The sequence below is a fragment of the Typopeltis vanoorti genome, chromosome 11 (assembly GCF_054136105.1).
Source record: "Typopeltis vanoorti isolate ZY-2024b chromosome 11, IOZ_Tvanoo_1.0, whole genome shotgun sequence".
In the NCBI taxonomy this organism is placed as follows: Eukaryota; Metazoa; Arthropoda; class Arachnida; order Uropygi; family Thelyphonidae; genus Typopeltis; species Typopeltis vanoorti.
The window spans coordinates 62,010,131-62,029,857 of record NC_143559.1 but is presented as its reverse complement, the minus strand read 5'-3'; the positions used below and the strand labels follow the sequence as shown (position 1 = coordinate 62,029,857).

Genomic DNA, 19,727 nt, shown 5'->3' with positions numbered 1-19,727 from the left:
AATAATCAAACTGTGCCTTAAACTCATACAGTCAATACATTCAACTTGTCACCCACTCTCCATGCAAAAATCCTACTTCTCACTCCCTTGCTTACATCCTCCTTATACAGCTTCCAGGAATATCTCCACAAAAATCTCCTCTACATTAATCTGGTAATCCCCATTCATATCCTCCCTCCTTCTATTCATAGGGATCTAATTGCATTCCTTCAGATATTACAAATTCCAAACACCTCAACTGGCTTAGTGAATTCTGAACTCTAAGATCCTCATCCCCACAGCAGTCTAATCCAGGCCTTATCAAGGAACAATAAACTCTTCATGTTATATTCTCTACATGTTAAAGTCCTCTTCATTATTGCCAAAACCTGTTGTGACATCCTCACATTAGCAATGTGATCCCTAAACTTCAATCTCTGTTCACCACCACTCTCAGATCTCTCATCTCCTCCACCTTCTTCAAAATATCCACATTAATTGTATACTCTGAATCCCATCCTTACCTACCAAATTAAGACCTTACACTCAACAATGAGCTGGTAGCTCAGTATTAAGGTCTTCACTAACTTGACCACTTGGAGTCTGTTCAAATTCTCCTCTAAGGCCATCTAACATCTGCTCTACTCCTCATAATTGTTCCTGACTTTGCATCATCTCCAATATCATTAACATACAAGTTAAACAATAATGTTTCCAGAACAGACATCTCCAACATACTGCTGATGATTTTCTCTTTTTGGATACCACTCTCCCATAAAACTAGCTAATACTTATCTGAGAATCAAATTACTATTCTTATCTGGCTTCTTGCTTTCACATTCCTATCTCCAACAATGCTATCCTTTCCTGTTGTACACATACCAGTCACTGAATTAGAAATATTTATGCAGATGTACATAAACAACTGCACAGCATATATGCAAAATACTTCGTCAAGTGTTCTAGGCAACTATTTAATAATGCTGCTGGACAGATTGTCAATAGTGTTGACCACAATGAGAAAAACAAAGGATTGTTCAGAGTTGTGGGTGCTCATCTGGCTGGAGCCACGATTTTGAAAACAGCAGAGCTGACTCATTTCTCAAAAGGTGAGATATTACAGGTGTTTAATCAGTGGAAAAATAACACATGCTACTTGTTCAAGAGGGGTAACTGTGTAACTATAACCTAAGATAGTCTGTTAGGAACAAGATCACTATTATCTGAGAAAGCCTGTATGGTCAAACAGAACCTCCTGTGCACACCAACTGATCAAAGCATTAATAAAGACTGTTCCTGATCCATATCTCACCAAACTATGCACAGGGAACTGAAGAGGATCAGTATTGGCACTGGTAGTCACTAAAAGAGGTCCAACACAGTATTAAATAAAAGTTTCTAATTCAGTGGCCAGTATGTATATCATGGGAATATAATTGAGATTTTTATTTACTTTTGCAGATCTGATAATATGATATTTGACAGAAATGCTCAGATATGGAGGTATAAAAGTTTTACAAGTGGCTATACTGCTGCATAATTCATAAGGGCTAGTCAGAAGATCAAATTCCAGATGAATGAGGTAAAGCTAGCTTAGTACTCATCTATTAAAATGGAAATAAAAGAATGTGAGAATTGCAAAGAAATTTCTTTATTGAGCATTCCAGGGTAAGATTTATCAGATTTATGTAAGCATACTTGAGACAAAGAAAAATTGTAGAGAGATATGTGGGAAAGAACAAGATGGTTCAGGCCAAATAGCAGTTCTCAGGATTATATTTTACTTTAAGAGAAAGGGTTGAGAAATCATTTGAATATAATGGGGATCTGTATTTAGTTTTGTAGATCTGATAATATTATTATTATTGTTCCGGGAAACTCCAAGGAGTCGACAGACTCATCGAGGGAGGCCCTAACATCATGTCAAGAACAACTATTCAACATTCACACAGTATCTATCATACCCTGCCTTGAACTCATTCACGGTCGTAGCACCCACAACAGACTCTGGAAGCTTATTCCACTCATTTACCACTCTCCAAGTAAAGAACCTAGCTCTAACACCCTTGTCAACCACGCTCTTGCCCAGCTTCCATGCATGGCCCTAGTCCTCCCACCACCAGTCATATTTTCAAAAATATCTTCTGGATCAATCTTATAAAAACCCTTCAGTAATTTGAATGTCTCAATCATATCACCCCTCCTTCGCCTATCGTCCAATTTCTGCAACCCACAAATCTTCAACCTATTCTCATAAGGTTCATTCCACAGACCTGCTATCATCTTGGTCACTCGTCTCTGGACCCTCTCCACTTCCTCCCCATCACGAAGAAACCCTGGTGCCCATAGCTGGGCACAGAAGTCCAGATGGGGTCTTATCAAGGCTCGATACAGAGGAACAACAACTTGTTCGTCTCTGCATGTTAAAGTATTTTTCAGAAGCCAAGTGATTTGGTGAGCTGTTTTAGTTACTTTTGCAATGTGCCCCCTAAACTTCAACTCCCTATCCACCAACACTCCCAAATCCCTGGCCTCATCAATCTCCTGGAGTATGATTCCACCAATGCGATATACTGCTGCTATTCTTTTCACCCCAAAGTGAAAACCTTACACTTTGCCACATTAAATTGACATCCATTTTTCCTAGTCCAGTCCTCCAAACTATCCAAATCATCCTGTAAAATTTTGACATCTTGTGCACTCACAATTGCTCTACCCAACTTTGCATCATCAGCAAACAAGTGAACACTTCCTCTCAGATCCTTTCCAATATCATTGATGAACAAATTGAAAAGCAGTGGTCCAAGAACAGAGCCCTGTGGCACTCCACTAGTCACAAGACGTCTTTTAGACTCCACTCCTGAATAAACCACTCTTTGATATCTCTCCTTCATCCACCCTCTTATCCATCTCACCAACCCTATATCTATACCCATCTGCTCCAGTTTACTGATTAGGGTTCCATGTGGTATCCTATCAAAGGCCTTGGCAAGGTCCAGTAGTATCACTGTAAACCCATTACCCCTATCCAGTTCAGCCGTCACTGTGTTATAAAACGTGAGCAAGTTACTGAGGCATGATCTACCCTTCACAAAACCATGTTGTTCCCCATACAATATCCCATTTTCATCTATCCAATCCTGTATTCTTTTCTTGACTAATTTCTCTAAGACCTTGACAATGATTCCTGATATGCTAATCAGTCGGTAATTTACAACAGCAGTCTTGGAACCACCTTTATGCAGTGGAACTATTTTCCCCTCTTTCCACCCGCTCGGGAGTAACCCAGACCCGAGACTCAAATTAAACAAAATGGTCAAGGGTACTGACAATTCTTTAGCTGCTTCTCGTACAACACGAGCTGGTATACCATCCAATCCCACAGATGTATTGACATTGAGGTTATGCAATAGACTACTCACCTCCACTTCATTAACCACAATTCCCGTATAATCTACTGGTTTATTCGTTTCTGCAATGTCACCACCTGGATGATATACTTTTGCAAAGTGCTCACTCAGTAACTCAACTATCTCAACTGATTCAGTTACCTCCCTACCATCAGCATTCTTTAAAATCAATCTGCCATGTACATTTTTCCTTTTACTTGCTACATATCTAAAAAACTGTTTAGGATTCTCTTTAGCCTGCATGGCCAATGTTCTTTCGTAATCCTTTTTTTGCTTTTCTTACCACACTCGTCACCCTTCTGGCCTGCGCTTTATACCGTTCATGTGCCTGCCGGTCACCCTTCTCCTTAAATTCCCTCCATAGTTGTTTCTTTTTTCGCAACTCAAGCTTAATGGTGTTATTCATCCATTTAACCCCTACTTGATTTAATATTCGGACTCTAGGTATACAGTCAGCCACTGCTTCATGCAAGCACTTCTTAACTACCTCCCATGCACTATCAACTTCTAGTCCTTGCAGTTGTACATGCCATGGCACTGAACCAATCAAACTCCTAAGCATGTCATACTTTCCAGCCCGATAATTCCACATGTACCCTGTCTAAATTGAAAATTCTACACCTTTAGCCACCTCCCAAGTTAAGACCCTATGATCACTCTCACCGATTGGTGGCAATGTGGTCATATTTGTTACAGCCAAATCCTCAGATGTAATTACTAGGTCAAGCACTCTCTGATCCCTAGTATTTTCCATTACATGCTGTCGCAGATAGTTATCCCTTAATAACCGCATAAAATCCAGTTCCTTCCTCCCGTGTGTCCTCTCCTCACTCCAATCAATGTGACCATAGTTGAAATCTTCCATAATAATCACCCTCCTTCCACCCATTTCTTCTATTTGCTTGTGCATACTGTCACCACCATCTTTTCCATCACCTGGTCTATAGCAGCACCCAATTGTATATTTAGTTCTGCTAGCCACAATCTCACACCAAATGGCCTCAAATGTGCTCTTTTCTCTATCCTGCAATTCAACTTCTATTCTCCTTGGCTGGAGCTCATCAGCTATCATCAACAATACTCCTCCCCCCATTTTATTCTCTCTGTCATTCCTGAACACACTATACCCATCACATTCAATCCCACTAGTTATATCATCTACAGTCAGCCATGTTTCACTAATACCTATAACCTGTGGTCTGGAAGTGCCAACCATGGCCAAAAACTCTTCCTTCTTGTTCCTAATACTCCTAGTATTAGTGTACATGAATTTAAGACCTCCGTTAGCCCCAACCCTACCTTGATGCCTTATATTAACTATCCCACTCTGGTTTGTTGTCCTTATTTGCTCTGGCATATTATATTCATTCTTACATTGAACTGCCTCCATAAGGACTGTATCTCTACTCCCCCCCCCCCCAACAAATCTAGTTTCCCTGAATTTGCACATCCACTACATTCAGCAACACTTTCTCAAGTCTTCTTACACCATAACCATTCAAATGCAAGCCATCCATCTTATATAGATCCTTTCGCCCATCAAACTCACTCCACACATCCACAAATTCCACACCACTCGTCATACATAACCCACGCATAAAGTCATTCGCAATTATAGCCCTCCTTTTAAACATTTCACTGTCATACCGTGGCAAAAGACTAATCATTCTAACTCTCTCACTCTTTTCTTTTGCTACCTCAAACAATTCATTCAGGTCTTCTATCATTTCCATTTTATCTCCTTTCAAATCATTCGTACCTGCCACAACAATCATTTCTTTCACCCTTTCCTTTTGCTCTCTAATAGACGCAGTTACTTCCTTTATGGTCGCACCAGGTTGGTACGATTTTGTCAAATCCTCTATTAACACACCTCGTACTAACGAGTCTCCATACAGCACTCTATCCTTCATTTTGTTCATGTTCACATTCATACGTCTATTTTTCCTGTCATACCTTTTATTATTGGTTGGTTCATTCAGTCTACTTTTGTTCATGCACTCTAGCTGCTGTTTTGCTCTTTCTATCGCACTATTCAACAACGCGATCTCACTCAATGCATCTATCTCATCTTTTTTGTTCTCTGAGAAACCATTTATACTATCATTCACACTTTCTACATTCACACTCTCACAATTTTCATGTACAACCTTGCCGTTTCTTGTCATATCCCTATTTCCTTCATTCTGAAGGTTGACAAAAATATCACACTCACGATCCGAAATACACTTCAGTTCCTCATTCTCCCTACATTTTCTACACACATTCAATCCTTTATTATCATCTAACCACACTCCGACCGCACTCTGCAAAGCGTACATTTCACAGCTAGTACACTGACTCATTTCTTTTATGCTACCGTTCTTTGATAACGATGGCGAACCTTCATTACTGGCCGCCATTTTCCTTCGCACAGGTGCCATCCTTATTTGCAACGTGTTTTGTCAAATTATACGTTATAACACACCAAAAATAGACGCACTAAAATACGCAAAGCAAACAAAACAAAACTACACAATATTAAGTAATTTGTATCGATAACTGAAAATGATACTTATCTTATCTGGAGCTTGCACGAACACTACACATTACGAATTCATCTAGCGGCGACTTCCCGACATAGATTATGTTATAAAACACTTTAGTACGCTAACCACGCTAATAAAGCTCCAATAATATACCAAAATTACACACTTAAGTCCATTAAATTGAAATCAAAACACCAATAAATCAACAAAAAACACAAATCTCTCCGGAGCTCTCCGATAGCACGTCCGTTCACCAGCTAGCCTCGACACAATAATATTTCAATAATATGATAAGGTGCAAAGAAATGTGGGAAAGAACAAGATGGTTCAGGCCAAATAGCAGTTCTCAGGATTATATTTTTACTTTAAGAGAAAGGGTTGAGAAATCATTTGAATATAATGGGGATCTGTATTTAGTTTTGTAGATCTGATAACATGATAAGGTGCAAAGAGAAAAGCTGTTTAAAACACTAGAAATGGAATATTACACAAAGCAGTATTATTCTTAAGCTGTAAGTCAGCTGTTGGAATTAAAGGATTCACAGCAAAATAATTTGATGTAAAAATTAGGTGTAAAATACAGGTGCACATGCTATCTTCACTGTTATTCATCATCTGTAAAGATCACATTCTGAATGTTGCAGCAAACCGGAATCTGACATATTGAACAAGATTCCTTACATTATACAAATAATGTTCTCCTCCTAAACCTAACATAAGTTCCTCAAGCATTAACTAAACTGAATAACTCTTGTAACAATGGGCATGGATGTTTGTGATTGTCTGTGAAAATACTAATGGCAGTGGTGGGCAGTAGATGGTATTGGTAGTTGCAGTTCGTTGTAGTGGATGGAGTGGTGGAGACAGAGAGTTGTAGAGTAAGTGCCCTCCCTCAGTGAGTCTTTGGACTCCCTGGAGGTGTCATGTAATAAAATCAGGAATAAAAACAAAATCTGTGATAATAGTAATATGGAAAATACTGCAACAATGGAGATTCTATAGGACAAGTAAAATATTTCAATAATTTGGGCACAATTTTTAGTTAACATTATAAATTAATTAGAATAAATTTATAAGCAAAAACACTAAATTAACAGTATATAAAATAGTGTCCAAATCCTGACTTCCCACCACACCCACTTTACTTGTTTTGTTATCTATTTCTCTAATTAATTTGTAATGCTAACTAAAAATTGTCGGTGGTAGATGGCATTGGTGTTAGATGATGAAGGTTGGTGGAGTGGTGAGATGCAGAGTTGTAGAGTAGATGCCCTCCTTCGATGAGTCTTTGGACTCCCTGGAAGTGTGATGTAATAATAATAATAATAATTACAGAATGTATGAGCACAGCCTTTAATTGGCTATTCCATAGCAACACAGTGCTTGATGCCAGTATACCAGAAAAAAAAAGCTCCAAGGAAAATCAAGCTCTAGATGGAGTAATGCAGTTAGTACTGTCTTAGAAGGCTGAAGCATAATGCCTGATAAAATTGGAGATCTAACAAATAACAGATTGTTGATAGGAAGCCAGTAATGATATACATTTAATTAAAAAATGTACATCTTTTAAACTAACCAACAGCCTTTAAACAGATTGTTCAAAAAAAAAAAACATTTAATGATACACAATATGCTTAATTAATAAATGTATGCAATTGTAAAATGGAGAAGGGATATAATGGTGTTTGTATTAACTCAAACAAAAAAATTACAACTTCCTGAACTTACTTTGCTTTTTACGTCTTTTAATTTTGGTAAAATTTCCAGGCCAAATCCATCTGCTTGACCTCTGTTTCTATTTCCTAAGAAGAAGGGGAAAAAAAAAAAAAAAAAAAAAAAAAAAAAAAAATATATATATATATATATATATATATATATATATATATATATATACATACATATATAATTTAAAATATCACTACATCTATTATATATCTATATTTATATACAGTAAAATATTTATTGTCAGGTTTCCTTAGTATATGATTAGGTACACTAAGTGAACTATTTCAGTAATAGGTAAGCTCTTCAAATACAAGTGTGACTTATTTTCTACTTACTAGCAGTAGCAATTGTATAATTAATAAGTGTTACAGATCCATTTACAAGGGTGGTCTGAAAAATTCTCAGCCTAACAATGAAAAAATGAATTTATAATTTCAAAATTATTTTTATTTTCAACATAATCTCCCTTAATTATGGACCCCAACAGGATTCCAGTGGAGGCATGGAAGGCACTGGGGGAGGAGGGAATTGACCTGCTGTGGGACCTGTTCACGAAAGTTTGCCAACAGGAAAATATACCCGAGGAATGGAGGGAGAGTACTCTTGTCCCCATCTACAAGGGTAAAGGGGATGCACAAGACTATAAAAATTACAGAGGAATAAAGTTGATGTCCCACATAATGAAAATCCTAGAAAGGGTTCTTGATGGAAGATTGAGGAAGGAGGTGGAGATTGCAAAGGAACAATTTGGCTTCATGCCTGGTAGATCAACAACAGATGCTATCTTTGGGTTATGGCAGATGATGGAAAAGTTTTGAGAGAAACAACGGGAGCTACATCTGGCATTTATTGATCTGGAGAAAGCATATGATAGAGTGCCAAGGCAAGAAGTCTGGAGGTGTCTGAGGGAGAAGAAGGTTCCGGAGAAATATGTCAGGTTGGTGCGGGAGATGTACAGAAATGTGAAGACAAGTGTTCGGACCTGTCTGGGACAGACAGAAAGTTTTCAAGTAACAGTTGGCTTGCATCAAGGGTCAGCATTAAGTCCATTTCTGTTTAACATTGTGATGGAGGTGGTGACAGAGGAGGTGAGAGAAGATGCACCTTGGACAATGTTGTATGCGGATGACATCTTGCTGTGTGCAGATTCAAGAGGAAGAAGCGGGAACTAAACTGGAAAGATGGAGAAAAGTACTGGAAGAGAGCGGTATGAGACTGAGCAGAAGTAAGACAGAGTATATGTGTTGCACAGTGGGCGGCGGCCAGGAGACAGATCTGGAGCTGGAAAGAAATGTCATCAGGAAGGTGAGGGACTTTAGATATATAGGTTCAACAGTGGAAGAAGATGGAGGAGCTGAGAAGGAAGTGGGATGCAGGATACAAGCGGGTTGGAGGAACTGGAGGGAGATGGCTGGAGTGTTATGTGATAAGAGGGTGGCGATCAATCTGAAAGGCAAAATCTATAGGACAGGAGTGAGGCCAGCTATGACGTATGCTATAGAAACTGTGGCCCTGAGGAAAAATAACATCAGCAGGATGGAAGTAGCAGAGATGAGAATGCTTAGGTAGATGTGCAGTGTGACCAGAAAGGATTGTCTGAGAAATGACTATGTCAGGGGAACAGTGAAAGTTACGAACTTAGGAGCGAAGATACAGGAGGCAAGGTTGAGATGGTTTGAGATGGAAGAAGGGTCACGCAGATGGATTTGCAATGAAGGAGGAAGCGTGGGCGGCCAAAGAAGAGATGGAGGGAGCTGGTAGAAGAGGACTTGAGGATGAAGAACTTAGATGTGGTGACAGCCCAAGACAGGAGGATGTGGAGGAGACTCATCATCAACAGTGACCCCACTTAAGTGGGAGAAGCTGCAGAAGAAGAACGTAATCTCCCTTAAGACTAATACATTTATTCCAGCAATGCTCCAGCACCATAATCCCGTCCCTGTAGTGGTTCTCAGTAAGATCTGCAAAATACCCCTATACAGCTGCAATCATCTCATGATTCGAAGAAAAATGCTGACCAGTGGGGAAGAGTTTTAGTTTTGGGAAGAGACAGAAGTCAGAGGGAGCCAAATCTTGGGAATAGGGTGGATTTTCCAACAATTCATAGTGCAGATCCCTTAATTTTCCCATTGCCAAAACACCTTTGTGGACAGGTGCATTGTCTTGATGAAAGATAATTTTTTTTTCTGCAAACTGGGTCTTTTCTGATGAATTTTTTCATCTGGTCTGGTTAAAAGATTGGAATAATATTCCCTGGTTATTGTTTTACCCTTTTCAAGGTAATTAATAAATAAAATGCTTTTAGTATCCCAAAACACCGATGCCATGACCTTTCCTGCTTATGAAACCGACTTTGTCTTCTTTGGTGCTGAACAACCAGCTTCTGTCCACTGTTTTGACTGCTGTTCGGATTCTGGTGTGTAATGGTTGGTGAATACAAGTCTCATCCATAGTAATAAATTGACACAAAATCAGTTTTATTCTTGTACGCTCCAAGCACTGTTCAGAGATTTTCATTCAAGTACGGTTTTGATCTGCTGTGAGCAAGTCGGCACCCATCTTGCGCAAAGTCTTTTCACTTGCAATTCTTCATGCAAAATATATCCTACACATTCTTTTGAAATGCCTATATGCTCAGCAAATTCACTCACTCTGACTCGCCCAGTCATCCAATAACATATTGTGCACACTTGATAAATGATTTCTGGTGTCGAAACTTTACGTGGATCATCTTGAAGGCTGGTACAGCAGCGTTTAAACTCGGCAACCCATTTCTTAATTGTCGAAAACAAAGGAGAAGCGTGCGCATAAACTTTTATGAACTTAGAATGAATTTCTTTTGGTGTTAAACCTTCTTTTACAAAGAATTTTATAAATGCACGATACTCAATTTTATCCATTTCAAGGGATACAGACAACACATTTGCTTAAGACAGCTGTATAAAATAAACTACTTAATAGAATGTGTTGCAATTTCACATGGATGCTTATGACAGATGTACCAACTTAGAAAAAAAAATCTCTTGCCGATAGTGTTACCATCTGTGGTCGAGGCCAAGAACTTTTCAGACCACCCTCGTATTTTGCAGTATTGTTGAATGAAATATAACTGACATTTTCAGTTAATGTTAAGTATTCATAATTTAAGAAAAAAAGTAGATGAAATGTTTTTTTAGGTGTTATAATGAAGCAAACATTACTTAAAAAATATGTTGTATGATGATTTTGTTTGTAATAGATACTGTCAACCTGTGTAAACATTCAAACATAAATGTGATGGTATAACTCAATATTATTATTATTATTATTACGTGACACCTCCAGAGAGTTCAAAGCCTCATCGAGGGAGGGCACCTACTCTACAACTGTCTCCGCCAGTTGAGTTCACTGTAGTGGATAGATTGACTGATACTAATGGTGGTGGTTGGCAGCATCTACTGCCAATCACCACCACCAGTATTTTCATAGACAATCACAAACATCCATGCCCACGGCAGGGTTTGAACCCGCAGCCTTTTTGGCTGGAGAGAGGATATGTTAACCACTCGGCCAACCAGGCTGGCATATATAATGACTAACAGATTAAAACTAAGCAACACTCAATGTGTGACTTTATACAGCTAGCATGAAGTCTAGCAAGTCAAAAAGAGATATATCACAAATAATAGACAGACTAGCAACTAAAAAAGATGCACAAATACAATGACAGACTAACAGCTAAGCTGTAATGGTAAAATCAGCAGCAAACGTGCTGCTTAAGTATGTGCAGGGAATTGTGTTGTGATTAAAAACAATCACATACATATCCTCTTTTGCGGGAGGAGTGACATTAGTTGATCATTAGTAAAGTCTTAAATCTTCATACAACATTGATTTTTAACTATCATTATGTAACAGTTTGATCTATGTAATGGTTTAGTCAACTGGCTTAGCCAGTTGACCAAGTGATCCTCCATTATTGCATGAAAAGAATAATTCTCTATGCTTCTCTGCTCTTAGAAACATAAGTGCTTCTTCCAGGTTCAGTAATGCAGGTGATACAATATTTGCATCTGATTCCCAATACGAGAAAAGTGAGTCATGGCATCCTTATTTCTCTAATATGCATACCTTTCAAGGATGGTCATGTCTATCTTGTATCTTTATTGTACAATGAAACCTGTGGAAAATTCATGGCTTAATAAACACACGTAATAATCAAAGTAATAAGTTTTAATAAGTAAATATTTCATCCTAAGTATCTTAGGACATCGTCAGTACAGTTAATTAAAACAATACTAGGAATAACATACAGTTAGGGCACAGGATTTCAATGGAATCCCAATATGCGTGCCGTAACGTGTTCTAGAATTAAATTAAAATATATCTGAAGGGAAAAAAAAAAAAACAAAAAAAAAACGGATTAGATTAAAAAGAAGATAACATATATAAAAAATTATTTTACACAATTTTGTATGACAATTTCCCATACTTTAGGAATAGCAAGAACGTCATTATGGTTTAGATTTGATCTGTGAAGTAGGGCTTCAGCACTTTCTTTATATTAATGTTCATGTTTATATAGAGATCTATGTAGAAGTTTGGTCTTTTTTCCAATGGATCCTATGGTTTGGGTTTTCAACTCCGTGTTGTGCAAAGCCATATTTCTGCGGTTTGATAAGACGGATATGGTCTTGATGTTCCGAAATACGTTTATGAACCAATCTACCTGTCTGTCCGTAGTAAGACAATTTACAGGAGCATGGAACTTGTACATGCCAGGTAGCATCAGAGGTGAGAGTTTGTCTTTAGGAGAAGGTAACAAGTTATAAATCTGGTTGATTGGTTTGTAGGTAGTAGCAAGTTTGTGTTTCTTCATAATTTTTGAAAGATGTTCAGAGATGCCTTTGACATAAGATATGGGAATCCTACGGCTTCTTCTTGTCTAGGTTGATGTGTGGGAAAGTGACTGATGATTTTTTGAGTTGTTTTAAGATTGTATTCATTTAGTATGGCTGTATTTTTGATTATTTCCAATTCTTGGTTTAGAGATTCTTCAGAGGAGCAGAATCTGTGTGCTCAGGGTTACTAATGATTTAATGATGCCAAATTTTTGAGATGGATGATGAGCAAAAGAATTGTGAATGTAGTGACCTGAAAATGTCGACTTGTGATAGACAGAAGTGGAGATGGAACCATATTCTTTTCTTTGGATGTGTAAATCCAATAAGGAGATACCCTGTGGAGATTCTTTTTCTAGTGTGAATTTGATGCAAGGATGAAGAAGGTTTATTTTATCTAGAAACAGGTGTAGTTCTTGTTCGAAATGACTCCAGACAGCAAAGACATCATCAACATATTGCAGCTAATTTGTTGCTAATTCGTGTTTAGAAGTGCAGATGCGATAAACTCATTCCAAGGTTTGCTAAACTAAAGGAAGTTATCAAATCAACAGGTGCTCATAAAATCTATCAGAAAGCAAGCCATTCCTTACTGCTTAATCAGTTACGAGTTTCTAAACATGAATTAGCAACAAATAATGTAAAAATTACAGAATTAGAAGCAGAATTGTCAAATATAATTTGACATTAATTATACATTAAAACAAGAATTGCTACAAGTGATTATTAGTGTCTCAAAAAATTCAGGAATCAAAGCATTTGATAAAAGTAATATTAATCTACATAAAAAATACCTTACAATAATTTGTTAAATCGATCTAAGAATAACACCAACAAATTATCGACTGAAAAATGGGTTGTCAACTTATCTAACCATCCACTAACAGAAGATCAATTAAATGTTCTAGCAAGAGGTTATAAGTTTGCCATTTCACCTAAATGCTTTCCATATTCAGATTTTATACAAAACATTGAAAGAAACATCGCCATCTTTCCAGTATTGAAGCCAACAGACTTCGTTTTGAAATAGCCAAAATAATCTATGATGCCAAACCTTCGGACTTGAATATCCCACCATCAGAATTGAAAATTCTTATCTCCTTAAAATGTAATAAAAACATAATCATCACCAGAGCAGACAAGGGGAAATACCACTGTAGTTCTAGATACCATATTATGTGACCGAAAAATGAATTTACTACTCCGAGATCGAAATACATACACCAAACTTGATTATGATCATACAAAAACACAGCTCAAGAAACTCAAAAAGTTACTTGATGGAACCACTTCCTTAGATGAAGAAACAATTAAAAAACTCAGGTCATACCATGCTAGGCCTCCTAGAATATACGGAATTACCTAAACTTTACAAGAATAATGTTCCACTCAGACCTGTCGTGGATTCTATTAGCAGCCCGACTTACAAATTACCAAGGTTTTTATTTAACCTTCTCCGTCCTCATACAGGCCACTCAGCCTCATTGCCAGCAAAGGTTGGTCGATTGGTAAAGCCTCTGCTACTAATGGCTCAGTTAAGTAAGTTTGAGCGCGGTTAGTAGTTGGAAGGGGACCAATCGTTCGATGCTGTTGGCACACTCTCCCTCGATGAGTCTTTGGACTCCCTGGAGGTGTCTAATAATAATAATAATAATAATAATTAAATATTCAGCAGAGTTTCACACAAAAATAAAAGACATTCAACTGTTGGAAACTGACATGCTAATTAGCTTTGACATTGTCTCCCTCTTCACTAATATTCCCCATAAGGAAATGGTAGACTTGTTAACTCAAAAATTTCCATCTGATATTGTTGAATTATTCAAATTTGTTATTATGTCCAGTTACTTTACTTGGAAAGAGAAAATTTACAAGCAAGAAGAAGGAACAGCGATGGGGTCTCCCTTATCACCAAACTTAGCCAACCTGTTTCTTGAATACCTTGAAGAAAAAATCTTCATGTTTAAACCCAAACTAAAAATTTGGCTATGATATGTTGATGACATCTTTGCTGTCTGGGGTCACTCCTTACAAGAACTACACCTGTTTCTAGATAAAATAAACTTCTGGATAATCCTTAAAACCTTCATGATGTGTCCCCAAACATCAGTTCCCTATCCACCAAGATCCCCAGATCCCTTGCCTCCTCCACCTCCTAAAGCAATGTTCCTCAATATGTTCCTCCACCTCCTGAAGCAAAGTTTCTCATTCCATTTTCTCTTGTTAAAGTGCATAACTTTACACTTAACATTAAAATGACATCCAGATTCTTCGGCCAGAAGCACCAACCTATTCAAATCCTCTTGTAGCACAATCACATCAGAACTTCCTAACATTGCCCTTCCAAATTTAACACTGTCAGCAAACAACTGCATATCTTCTCTTACACCCTGAACTATATCACTGATATATAAATTAAACAACAAGGGTCCTAGAACAGATCCCTGTAGTACCATACTCATCACATTCTTTTTTCTCAGGACAGTGATTCCTATCAGTCAATCAACCCTCAATTGCTCTGACAAAATCCAAGTAAATCACTATATAAGCATTGCCTCTGTCCAACACACTAGTCACCTTATAAAATGCAACCATATTACTACAGCATGACCTCTGCTTAACAAACCCATGCTGCTCTCTTGAAAGATTTCCCATTCTCATCAATCCAGGCTTATATTCTGTTTCTAACCAGCCTCTCTAACACCTCCATCACTATACATGACATACACATTGGCCTATAATTTGACACTATTGCAATGGATTCTGCCTTATGCAGTCATACTATTTTCCTGCTTTCTGCTCTTCTAGGATTGTTCCTAGAAGGAACAATCCTAGAGAAATGACTGTTTCATGTACAAAATAGTTTATAGAGCTTAATGTAAAGAATCATTTTTGTTGAAATAGCTAGTTGAAATTATCAAATTTAATACAGACATAATTTGAAATGAATTTTTTAAGGTAATCCATGAAAAATTATTCATAAATCATGAATAATATGTAGTAGTAGTAATATGTAATACTGCATGGAGAGTGGTGAGTGAGTTGAATGGATTGCCAGAATTGGTTGCGAGTTCCCTGACAGTGAATGGATTCAGGGAGAGGTATGATAGGATTTGTGTGCATAATGGTTAATTTGGGTCTCCTACAATGAGTCTCCAGACTCCATGGATATACTGTAAAATAATAATAATAATAATGTGCCACTAATAATAGTCGCTTCTATTTAAAGTCCGCCCTGACTTCTTGAAATGGGCCCATTTCCACCAAACAGACTGACAATATCATGAGCAATCCAGCTGTCAAAGTATACCTTCCTAGTATGGAGAACATGCTAACTAGACCCACTAAGTGGTAGATGATCTTCATCTCCCACTTAGTTCTCCACTTGGGTGAAATAATGGATCCCCACAAAGCTCCATTATTCACTCACCATCTTGTCCATATACATAAATGACTTTCTCTTGATGACATCAGATCCTATTCAGAGTTTTGCTGATGACCGCATTCTCCATTCCTCCTATTCGTATGATACTTTACAGTAGTCAAGCTTCAAGATAATCTACTATCAGTGCCCTAAACACTGATCTCCTTACCATCCTTCGATAGGGTGATAACAACCTAGTTACCTTTGTTGTTTATTTTCTAATGGTATATATTAGAACACAGAAACTAAGTAAATAATTAATTTTTTTGTTTAACTAGTTTTGTTTAACTAGTCCGTTGATTACACCATGTTGTTATAGTCTCGCATATCATGACAAACTATGTTTTTGTGCTCTGAAGATGCTGGTTATAACACCAGCGAAATATCAGCAATAAGTTAATAAATTAATTATTTACCTAGTTTCTGTGTTCTAATATATACCGTTAAAAAATAAACAACATGTTCGACGAACACATAAGTCTGTCCACACGTCTAGTTACCTTTGATGCTTTCAAAATTGACCATTGACAATGTTCAGCTTAAAAGTCAAGACTAGATCTCACTTCTCACACTGACACTTACTCCTGACCTTTCCTGGCATAACCACATCACTTCTATGGAATCCTTGACCTCAAAAAAACTTGACCTTGATATCCAGTTTGGCTCCAGATGTTACTTTTGATCTGTCCAGCTACTAATTCTATACAAATCACAAATCTTCCCAACCTTTTAGTGGTGCACCTAAGACCTCTTCAATAATTTCATGTTTTTCAAAAGAGGGCAGTCTGGCTAACTAACAACAGTCTCTCTCACAGACTCCAGCAAACTTCTCACAAATGGTCAGTTTCCATATCTCTTGTATATATATTTCCATGAGCACTGCTCAGCAGAATTGGCATCCATTATGCCTCCATTTCTGCTAAGCCTACTGTACATTGAACAACAACAGATGTTCAGAATCCTGAACATCTGTTGTTGTTCAGTACAGTAGAAATGTTGATGAAACCTGCTATACCCATTCATGTTTTATTCCATCGACCTCAGTCTGTGGAACAACCTTCCCTTGAAGTATAACCCAAAGATTACCACTTCCAGCTCTTCAAAAAAATATCAAAAGGCTGCTTTGCTTTTTACCTTGCATTTGTGTCATAGATTTGCTTTATGCACTATTGCCTCATGTGCAGGAGTGATATATTAAAAATATTTTAATTAAAAACCTTTAAGAATGTGCAACAATTTATTAAAACAGTATGAACAGTTTATGATGATGGCATATACTGGTGTGTTTCCAATTTCTTACTTTATTTAATATCATAATTACATCTATCATAAATTACTATTACAAATATTTACATTTCTCATAACAAAGAACATATTCTTTTCACAATATATAAACTGATTATACATGCAGAAAATAACTGGAATATAATGAAGAATAATAACAGTTTTAATAATATAATAAATAGTTTTTAAAAATGTTAATAACATTTTTAAAAATGTTGAATTTATTTGAAAACAAATGCAATTAAATTACTTTAAAATAAAAATTTCTAGAAATAAAATACACCATTTGTGAATATATTTAAATTAAATACTGCTTGGAAAGAAGTCAATGGACACTATAGTGTGAAGAACAAAAAGCCATGGTGCTCATCTTAATAAGATGGGCGCATTGGACTGTTTGTTTATATGATGTTAATAAGATGTAGGACCTCCTTTCACTGCAATGATTGCAGCAATCCTGTGGGGCATATTTTCCACAAGCGTATGATAGTGATCAATAGGAATTTTGGACCATTCTTCCTGTAGGCATGGAATGAGGGATCCTGAAATGTTGTGGGGGCAGACATCCCTTGACCTCACCCAATGCTCTAGTTCATCCCACAGATGTTCAGTAGGGTTGAGATCAGGGCTCTGTGGAGGCCAGTAAAGTGTGGTGATGTTCATGTCCACAAACCATGCAGTTACAGCATCCTTATGAGACAGTGCATTGTCTTGCTGAAAGAGAAAATGGTCAGTTCCATAGAAACACCACAAAGTAGGAAGCATTGTATTGTTGAGAATGTTTAGACACATCTCAGAGTTCAATATTCATGCTACCAGAAAGAGAAGCCTGAGGACAAACCAGGAAAAACAGGACTATACCATCGCAACACCACCTCCAAATTTCATAGCTGAGATTATGCATTCAGGTAAAAGATGTTCACTGGGCATCTCCACATCCATATGCATCCATTTACTTGGTGCAAGGTGTAGCATGATTCATCACTCTATAACACAGCTTTCTAAACTTCCCACTGTACATGCTCTTTGCAGCACTGAAGATGATACTGCATGTTTTGAGTAATGTGGAGCTTGAATATTGTAGTCCTATCATGGAAACCCATGTTGTGAGCTTCAGTTCTGAATGTTTTTGTGCGGATTCATGTTCCAGTCGATGCCTGGAATTTCAGATTCAACATGTCAGCCGACGAATGGAAATTTTTACATATCCTTTGTAGCACTCTACAGTCATATGCACTGAGCGTGGTGGGTTGTCCACTGTGGATAGCAATTGCAAATGACTCCCTGTGCTTCAATCTCAGTGTATCACTGACTGTTGGCCTGGGGTGGCCCAATTTGTCAACAATTTGCAGCACAGATAGGCCTAAACTTGTAACATGCCATCCTATCACAATGCCTTTCTCCAATTCCATCAGTTCCCTTCTCACAGTCATTTCATCCAGACACAGTTGCACTGACTTGTGACAAGTCAGTGCAACTGTGCACTGAACTGTACAGAGCATCATATAACTCCAATTTATACCAGCTACAAACATGTGACTCATTCCATAACATGATGCATCTTGCCCATAGGAGTGTCCAGTGATGTCTTTTTCAAGCAGTGTACCTTATATTGAGATATAAGAAAGATCTTTAACATTAGGAATACTGTGTGTATGATAACTGCTTGGACTAGCTCATGTTTACAAAGGCCTTGAATGCCAAAAAAATTATTATTATTATGATTATTACTAACATCTGACCTTCATGGAGTCAAAGGACTCATTGTGGAAGGTCCATCCTCTCTCATGCAAAAAAAAGATCATTGAATCATGCCTTAAACCCATTCACAGTTTCTGCACTCAATGCATTTCAGGCAATGCATTCCACTCACCAATCACTCTCCATGCAATGAACTGGCTTCTCACTCCCCTGCTCACACCCTCCTTATACAGCTTCAAGGGATGGCCTCCAGTTCTATCCTTGGCTCCCTCTGGTGAATGAAATATCTCTTCCACATTAATCTGGTAACAACCCCTCACTAACTTATGTCTCAATTATATCTCCCTCTTCTATTCACATGGTTCTGCAAGTTGCATTCCCTTAATCTCTCTCTCATATCCTACATTCTTTAGACCTGATAGTAACTTAGTAAACCTTCTCCAGACCCTCTTGCATACATCCCTTTGAAAACCAGATAATCAAATCTGCACACATAGGTCCATATGTGGCCTGATCAAAGCCTTATATACAAGGGAACCATAACCATATCAATGTCTGTCTTATTATTGTCATAATCCACTGTGATGTTCTTACAATTTTAGCAATGTGATCCCTAAAATTCAGATCTCTGTTCATCATCACTCCCAGATCTCTCATCTCTTCCACCTCCTTCAAAATTTCTCCATTAATTGTATAATCTGCATCCCAATCTTGTCTACCAAATTTCAAGACCTCGAAATTGAAATTTCGAGGTCTTGAAATTTTGCGTCATTGGAAAAAAGCTGCACAATCTCCA

General features: G+C 37.6%; 1 protein-coding gene across 1 annotated transcript in view; it reads right to left on the bottom strand.

Annotated features, from left to right (window-relative positions):
- LOC150101658 (uncharacterized) overlaps positions 1-19,727 on the bottom strand; it is a 321,244-nt gene that overhangs the window by 84,679 nt on the left and 216,838 nt on the right. The window contains exon 14 of the mRNA XM_090399849.1: positions 7,646-7,719. Within this exon, the coding sequence (XP_090255975.1) occupies positions 7,646-7,719 (74 nt within the window). The remainder of the gene's footprint in view (positions 1-7,645; positions 7,720-19,727) is intronic.